Below are 9418 nucleotides of genomic sequence, written 5' to 3' on the forward strand. Positions count from 1 at the left end.
CACAAAAAGAGTTACACAAGAAATGTCATAGCAGCTTTATTCAAAATAACCCCAAACTGGAAACAATCAAAATATCCAGCAACAGTTGAATGGATAAATAAACTGTGTATATTCATGTAACAGAGCAGTACTCAGTAATGAAAAGAAACAAACTACTGTTACATGCAACAACATGGATGAATCTCATACCTATTATGCTGGGCAAAGAAGTCAGACCCAGAACAGTACATGCTAATGACTCCATTTAAATGAAATTCCAGAACAAAAGAGTTGTTTTCTTCTTTTGGGATAAGAACTGACTGGAAAGGAGCACAAGGGAATTTTCTGGAATGATGAAAATGTTCTATATCTTTATGGATTGGAGTTTACATGGATGTAAACATAAGAGTGTATCCTTTTGTTATATTTGTTAAATATTAGATGCATACATTTGTCAAAACTCATTAACCTGTACACTTAAACCCATCTATTTCATTGTATTTTACTCTTATACATTATTTTTTAAAAACCTAATTCAATTACTAAAAACTAAGAGAGACAAAATATTTTGATCTTCCTTTCTCAATGTTTTTAGATTTATAGTGCTAATTCCATTTAAAATGTAAGTGCCAGGAAGCCCCGGATCCACGCCTCTCATTTTTCAGTAATAACACTGAGATTCAGAGAAATGCCTGCCGTTAACCACTTAAACCATAACCCCAAATGAAACTGGAATCCAGGCCTTTTGACTTCTAGTCCATGCTTTATCCACCACCACTAAGAATGTAAATTGGTGGTCTACACGCTGCTATGAGTCAGGATCAACTCAAAGGCACACAACAACAGGATGAATTCACCCACAGACATGTTTTGTTTGGCCTACACATTTCACCATCAGACCCTCCCTTGCTGTCTGTCCCCCAACCCCGAGGGCCATGCCACTTTACTGTTAAGAGAAGTAGTCCTTACAAGATTTGGAGGTTGTAACCCTGCACTACATCATGATGCTTTTTATGGACTAACATATAAAAAAACCACAAACTAAGAAAAGCCCCTACATCAACTATTTTCTCAAAACTTTTATGCCCAAAATATTAGATAACCAAATCATACTAATGATACTATAGTTACTGATAAGACTAAAATTTACACATCAACAGAAACATGACCAAAAGAAATTACTGTCTTATTTTTAAACACACAGTACCATTTTTAAAACCATATATTCCAGTTACAAATTATAGCTTCACTTATTCACACACTAACTCTGTGCGAGGTACTCAGATACACATTTATTCACACACACACCACCACAAACTTAAATTCCATATTGTTGTTGTTGAGTGCTGTCAAGTCGATTCCAACTCATAGCGACTCCATGTGACAGAACAAAACTGCCCCATGAGGTTTTCTAGGCTGTAATCTTTATGGAAGCAGATCACCAGGTCTTTCTCCTGTGGAGCGACTGGGTGGGTTTCAACTGCCACCATTTGGTTAGTGGCCAAGTGCTTAACCACTGTGCCACCAGGGCTCCTTAAATTCCATACAAAACACTATAAAATGTAAAATGGTACAAACTCAAAGACAGACAAGAATGACTAGGTGGGAACCGTTAGCAAGAAAGGAAAAAAGTGTGAGGGGATCAGGTTGCATAATAATGGGAGGGATAATATGAGGTAATCTGAGATGACGGATCATAGGACACTACTATAAAATGACCAGATTATCCACATAAAGAGCTTTTCTCTGATTTAGAATAAAATGTTTTTAAAGAATCATATTAAACACAGATCCCTCTTCGTGACTCACCAGTGACATGCTGGTAACGAGTGCGTCCCAGCATAGAATGCATGGCATGCCCCATTTCATGGAAAAGATTTTCCATCATCCCAGGAGTTAATAAGGTTGGTGAGCTCCTTGATGACTGGGGAAGATTCAGCATAAGAACTACGACTGGGAGCTGATAGTCTCCGTTCTCCTTTAATCTGCCTCCACGGATTGTAAAATGGCAATCCTTGAACAACCAGAAAACATAAAAGGAGAAGAAAGCACTAGGTAATCTAAAAGGTAAAATAATTTTAATGAATATACAATTATATCAAAAGGCATGCGTTCAGTTTTTAACTTAATTCTATTCTTATTCTATTTATTTTAGTTATAGATGCTTTTTCCCAACACTTTTTATTTTGCTAAAATTTAAATTTTTAAAACACCAATAACATTGAGTTCTGCTAATGTTAATTGTATTGAGCTAATGCTGTGCTGGAAATGCAATCATCAAAGAGCTTAGATCTATGCCCTCAAAAAGGTCACAGCTTGAGTAGGAAGGGGCAGACTCTGGTTATTGGGGGGAAGGGACACTACTATTCACTGTGTGAGGCAATGAACTAGGAGGCACTTTCTCACACCTACTGTCTTTATCACTTGGAAGTGATGGGCTCTAAAGCATCACGAAGCAAGGAATCTGGAGTTACTTGCTATGTAACTGGCACCAGACTGAGACTGGCATACATTATATCACTAATTCTCCACAAGATCCCTAGAACGCAAGTACTAGTATTATCTCATTTTTCAGATGAAAAGACTGAAACTAAGTCTTGAAAATGCTCAGTAGCATGTCCTTGAGCAACAGCTAGGACTGAGGCATCTCAAACCTGAACCCAGGTGGGCTGATGACGAGCCAGAGCTCAGTCACTGAAGTGTACTCTGCCCCATCAACTCAGGCAGAGGGGGAAGAATGCAGGACTTTGAGTCACACAGCCTGTATTCTGGTCCCCCCTTTAGACCAACTAGCCAAATCATCTTGGAAAGCATGCCTCTATGAGCCTTGCCTCTAGAACACTACCTTGTAAAACCCATAACATGTTTGTGAAAATATAAAAATATAACGTCTGTTAACATGCTTTGAAAATTGTAACTCACTATTCCGATACAAGCCAAAACCAAAAAACCCATTGTTGTCAATTCTGACTCATAGAGACCCTATGTGACAGAGTAGGACTGCCCCATAGGGTTTCCAAGGCTGTAATCCTTATGAAAGCAAACTGCCACATCTTTCTCCCACACAGCAGCCAGTGGGTTCCAATCACTGACCTTTTGGTTAGCAGCTGAGCGCTTATCCACTGTGCCACTGAGGCTCCTCATTCTAATACAAGGTACTATTATTTGTGTTATAATTTATAACCTTAACTCTTAACATTTTCCATCAAGTTGCACGAAACCAACTGATGAAGCTGACTGACAAATCTAGTATGTACCTGAAGTAAATGAACCTTATTTCTTCCACATAAGAAGAACACTGATGGTCGATGAGGTTTTCATATGGACATATCTTCTGCAATTTTACACTAGGTTCTTTGTCAAGAATGGAAGTAGTTAAGAGTTAGGGTTCAAGTCAGAATGTTCGGGTTCAAAATCCTAGCACTTCTAGCTGTGTGACTCTGGGTAAGTAGCTTATCTTTTCTGTGCCTCAGTTTCCTCATACTCATAATAATTAATTCAAAAGACAGAATGTGTATAAAGTGCTCAGTGCACTGCCTGGCACGTAAAAGAGCTATAAAATGTCAGCTATCGTTATTACTATCATTATTAGGATGGCCCAGATAAAAGTAACAGATACAGGTTCATGTAATTATTTTCATAAACTTTAATTTTAAATTTACCCTAATTTCAAATGTATTTAGTAATTATAATTAATGCCTCTTAAATATGATGGAACTACAAAAATGGAATATAAATTTCACATAAATTCAAATTAACTGCTGATCACTTCTAGAGAGATCAGTTTATAAATATAAAATCACCTGATGTGGTTTGTCTGCTCGCTGAAAAAAATCACAATAAATGTATCCTAACAATCCTTCAGCTTCATGAACCACAGCCTAGAGGGGAGAAAAAAATTAAATTAAGTGGTGGACAGGTTCATCAGAAACTCCGAAATGGGTATTAATAACATCCTGCATACAAAAAATTGTATATAACACCCAGAGCCACATATATAGACATTTTATTATTTTCTACATCCCATATTGTCTCAAATAGACTTGCCTGCCCCCTCCCACACCCTCGTTTGCTCCACCTCTCCAATGATTTTGATTTGGGAACCCTATGCGCAGGATAGGAAATCTTCTCATTAGGGTCCTTTGTCCTGACTGCCAAACCTCTATAATACCTGTACCAAACACAAACATTCACAAACTACTCACAAATGACCCCAAAGGAGTAAGACTAGGTGCTGGCAGAAGAATTTTAGTAGCATAATTATTTTCCCTTCAAAAGTAAGAATGCCCACACAAATTATAACTCTTTAATTCAAAAACAACAAAATGTAGCTTCCAGCTTCAGGTGAAAATTAGCAATATCATCATTTACGCTCATCTCAAAATACTCATTGCCATCAAGTCAATCCCAACTCACAGTGACCCTTTGGCATAAAGCAGCACTGCCCCATGGGGTTTTCCAAGGCTGTAAATCTTTATGGAAACTGACTGCCACATCTTTCTCCTTCGAAGCAGCTGGTAGGTTTGAACTGCTGACCTTTTGGTTAGCCGCCAGGTACTTTAACCACTATGTCACCAGGACACCTTGTCTCAAAAATAGGGCCTATTAAAGAGGTGCAGTTTATGGGAGAGCACGCCATCACCAGTCTCCATCTTGCCTCCTTTGTCTTTTCAGAACTTAGTGATTCTGCCAAAGACAGAATACCAATTTCTTCCTTTAAAATTTCCTGCATGAATATATTCATTCATTCAACAAACATTAATTAAGCCCCTGCCGACTCAATGCCAGAAACTGATCCAGGCATTTGGGACAGAGTGGTGAGCAAAACTGGCAAATACCACTGCCCCAGTGGGGCTTCTATTCTATAGAGTGAAACTGTTCATCACTTATGAGCTGTCCTTTCCTTCTTCTGTTACTCCATTTTCTTTTTATTATATTGCTGCATTATATGAATCTCTACCATTTTTTGAGTTAGTATGTAAACAGACAGACATTTAGATACTTAAATACAGTGATGAAATGTCCTCCCATTCTAATTCTCCTTTCAATTCCACTACCACTCCTATTCTATGCCCATAAAAGATAGCCAAGACATAACATAGTAGCTTAGGATTTTGAAATGTAATTTAAAAAAAAAAAGTACAGTATGTTAAGCATGCAATGTGCAAAAAATAAAACAACAACCACAATCCAAAGCCTGAGTGATAAAAAAGATGGGTCAATAAATCCTCAACTATCTCACCAGGACAGAAATAAAAATATTTGCATCTCAAATAAAGTGGGACCTAACAAGAGAAAGATGGTCTAGACTTAGTTGATAACAAAGAAGTCCAGTAAATCAACATGTAGGATATAAATTAACATCTGATAAAAAAATAAGCCCCTACAGCATGGGAAGGAGGTTAGAAAGAAAGGAAAGGTGACAAATGAAAGGCATCTTTCAGAAGAAACGCAACCTAATTATGACTAGTATTAACAGTGGGTTTTGGAATTTTCCAAAAGTGACATTTAGCACTGAAAGGATATAAAAAGTAATGGCAAATTTTATTATAGCTAGTATTCATGAACACATGCAGATGCATATGTGAAGATTCAACCTTCTGTCAAGTTCCCAAAAAGTTTTTTTGAGAGAACTAACTCCACTGTTACACGTTTAGATTAATTTTAGGCACCAAGCAATTTCAAAGGGAAATGTTTCTTTATACAGTGACCTAACTCAGAAGGGGCAATTTGGATTTTTCATGACACAGAAACAAGGTGGAACGTACTCCCCATGAGGACAAAGCTAAGCTAAAGGTGGAGATGCTGTTAACTCAATGACCAAGCCAAAAGGTTAACATAATGCAGCTTTACACCCACTAGGATGCTTACCAGTTTTCGGACATCTTCACACCACACCTCTCCTTTTGCAGGCTGTTCTGCATATAATGAAATCCCTAACAGCTGGTTAAACAAAATATTCAGACCTTCCATGCACGCTCCAAGGGAGAAAAATGGGCAGTATAAACTGGGCTCAATATTATACCTAAGAGGAGGAAAAGAGGTTCAAAAGCATTTTTATTTAATTTCTTCAGATGAATTTAATTTACTTATCATTTAATATTTAGGATCACAGTAGCTAAAGAAAGCATTCAAAACAAAAGTTTATTTCTATCTTTTGAGGGATTTTCTGACTCAGTTTTCTTCAGAAGAAAGGCAACCTAATTATGACTAGTATTAACAGTAATACTAGCAATTAAGGTAACATACCATTCCCTAACCTTGATCCCTTTTAGGCTACTTACTCCTTCATGCCCCAGTTCAGCAGTCTGTCTCAATTAACCACAGTATACACATTCCTTCGCACATATTATATACAAAATGTGACCAGTTTTAGGTATAATGGTAAACCTCACTTTAGGAAATGTGTTTTATACTTAAAAATTGTGACTTACAACACATAAATATCAAACAAATAAAAATGCCGAGGAACAAGTCAATTTAAAGTTAACATCCAATAAATATTTCTTAATGGAAAAAATGTCTGTAATATAAACAATCAGAGTCCCTCGGTAGTATAAACTGTTAATGTACTCAGCTGCTAAATGAAAGGTTAGTGGTTTGAGTCCACTCAGAGGTACCTCAGAAGAAAGGCCTGGAAATCTACTTCTGAAAAATCGTCTCTGAAAACCCTACGGAGCACAGTTCTATTCTGACAAACACTGGTTGCAATGAGTTGGAGTAGACTCAATGGCAACTGTTTTTTTTAACATAATCAGATCTTAATTTCAACTGTTCTAGAGTTATATACCTTAAATTAAGGAAAATATACAGGCAAAGTTAGTTATTCTTCATCTACAACATCTTTTTTATGTCCTATACATTCCAATATAAACCAGAGCACACCCAGAATATTTGATTTAAATGTTCATTTTCAAGTCCTTGAGTCAGGCCAAAATTCATGTAATCACAGCCAGAAATGATGGCTCTAGAATAATAGAAGGTGCTTATATTTCCAACCTCTGCAATTAACAAAACATGTACAAAATGTACAATATGTACAGACTTATGCTTATCATTCAATAAGTGGTTAGATTTAGAGATTTAGCATTCAATGCATTCCACAACTTCATCTCTGATTGGTTTTTTATAAAAATAGAATCTTAGCATTGAAAGAGACGGTGGTCTGGTGCCCTTGTTCACTGATCCATCTGCTGGTGCGTGGAGACACACACTCAGGATAGTGGAGGTGAGGGATGAAAAGGGCATCTGTGTCCTTAAGGCGCTCAGACTGAGGGAGCAGAGTAGGGGGTGCAACAGTGCTGTCTCTCGGAGCTAGAGCGGCAGCGGGGCAGAGTGGCTCTCCACAAACAGTGATGAAGGGGTGGGTGGGCAAACACAGCACAGGGGATTGCAAAGGAGTGCGTGACGGCGCCAACTGTGGGGTGGAGGGAAGGTTCTGCAGGAAGTGGTTAAGAAAGGAGTTTGCTGGGTGGGCAGGGAGGAGGCATAGGAGAAAAGAGGAGGATGGGGAATGCCAGGCAGAAACAACAACATAACAGAAGTATAACGGCATAAAATGGCCTGGTAACCTCTAGGAACTGTAGGTGATTAAATAATAAGCAAAGTTCATGACGCAGCGATAAATGGAAAAAGTGGGAGAGTCACGATGAGTACGCACGGTCCAGAGAATAGACACCTAGTGTATCAAGATGAGGAATCTGGACTTTATATTGTAGGCCCGTGATCTCTAAACTGTTTGGACATGCACCCCTACCAATAAAATAATATTTAAGCATACAACCATAATATATTTATATATTTATAAATCGTATGCACATGCTACTGTTCTACAATGTTACAAAACAAAAAAGAGAGACTTAAAAGGTTGAGATTAAAAAAATAGTATAAATAGAAGTTCTAATATTTTATTTCTCTACCTCTGTAAGGGTGGCCTTACAGAGAGAGCCCACTTTGGAGAATACTGGTGTAGGCAACAGAGAACCCAGCTGTTGTTTCTAGAGGACTGCACAGTTGACACTATGGTGGATGGAATGCAGGAGAGGCAGGGGAGCACAACACTCCAGATGAGAAACTCACAGGGCAATCCTATAGGATAGAGTAGAACTGCCCCACAGTGCTTGCCAAGGAGCAGCTGGTTGATTTGGAATGCTGCCTTTCTGGTTTGTAGCCAAGGTCTTAAAAACTTCACCACAGGGAGAACACTACACCCCACAGAAACAAAGTACATATTCTTTTCAACACACATGGAATGTTCTCCAGAATAGATCGCATCTTAGGCCACAAAGTAACCCTCAACAAAATCCAAAACATTAAGATAATAAAAAGTATCATACAGGAGAGTCCGCACAACTGGCCTAAACCAAAGCTAAGAAGTTTCCTGAATACAATCGAACACTTTGAGGGACAGACTAACAGGGGTAGGGGTCTGGCGACCATGCTTTCAGGGGACATCTAGGTCAACTGGCATAACAAAGGTTATTAAGAAAGTGTTCTGCATCCTACTTTGGTGAGTGGCGTCTGGGGTCTTAAAAGCTTGCAAGCGGCGATCTAAGATGCATCAATTGGTCCCAACCACCTGGAGTAAAGGAAAATAAAGAACATCAAAGACACAAAGAAAGTATTAGCCCAAGAGACAGAGAGGGACACATAAACCAGAGACTTCATCAGCCTGAGATCAGAAGAACTAGATGGTGCCCAGCTACCGCCAATGATCGCCCTGAGAGGGAACACAACAGAGAGTCCCAGATGGAGCGGGAGGAAGGTGGGGTGCACAATTCAAATTCTAGTAAGAAGACCAGACTTAATGGTGTGACTGAGACTGGAGGAACTCTGGAAAGCATGGCCCCTGGATTCTGTATCAGCCCAGAACTAAAACAATTTCTGAGGCCAACTCTTCAGACAAGGATTGGACTGGACTGCAGGACATAAAGTGATACTCATGAGGAGTGTGCCTTTTGGCTCAAATAGATACAAGAGACTAAATGGGCAGCTTCTGCCCGGAGGTAAGATGGGAAGGCAGAGAGGGTTAGGAGTTGGTTGAATGGACATGGGGAATCAGGGGTAGAAAGGAGGAGTGTTCTGTCACAGTATAGGGAGAGCAATTAGAGTCACATAACAATGCATGTATAAACTTTTGTATGGGGGAAAAAAAAAAGTATCGTCTCTGACCACAACACCATCAAGGTAGAAATTAACAACAGGAAGAGAAAGGAAAAAAAAATCAGTTAATGGAAATTGCATAACACCCTGCTTACAAACCACTGGGTAACAGAAGAAATCAGATATGGAGTCAAAAAATTCTTAGAATGAAACGAGAATGAAAACACATCATACTAAAACCTCTGGGACACAGCAAAGGCAGTCCTCAGAGGACAATTTATAGCAACAGATGCACACATCAAAAAAGAAGAATGGGACAAAATCAAAACATTAACTA

General features: G+C 38.7%; 1 protein-coding gene across 1 annotated transcript in view; it reads right to left on the minus strand.

Moving 5' to 3' along the window:
• The window catches only part of MIPEP (mitochondrial intermediate peptidase), a 216772-nt gene that overhangs the window by 140863 nt on the left and 66491 nt on the right, over positions 1-9418 (minus strand). Inside the window, exons 12-14 of the mRNA XM_004386578.1 lie at positions 5851-6004; positions 3783-3860; positions 1789-1993 (exon numbers count right to left, since the gene is read on the minus strand). Coding sequence (XP_004386635.1) covers positions 1789-1993; positions 3783-3860; positions 5851-6004 — 437 coding nt within the window. The remainder of the gene's footprint in view (positions 1-1788; positions 1994-3782; positions 3861-5850; positions 6005-9418) is intronic.

This window comes from Trichechus manatus, unplaced genomic scaffold (genome assembly GCF_000243295.1).
Source record: "Trichechus manatus latirostris isolate Lorelei unplaced genomic scaffold, TriManLat1.0 scaffold00168, whole genome shotgun sequence".
NCBI classification, from domain to species: domain Eukaryota; kingdom Metazoa; phylum Chordata; class Mammalia; order Sirenia; family Trichechidae; genus Trichechus; species Trichechus manatus.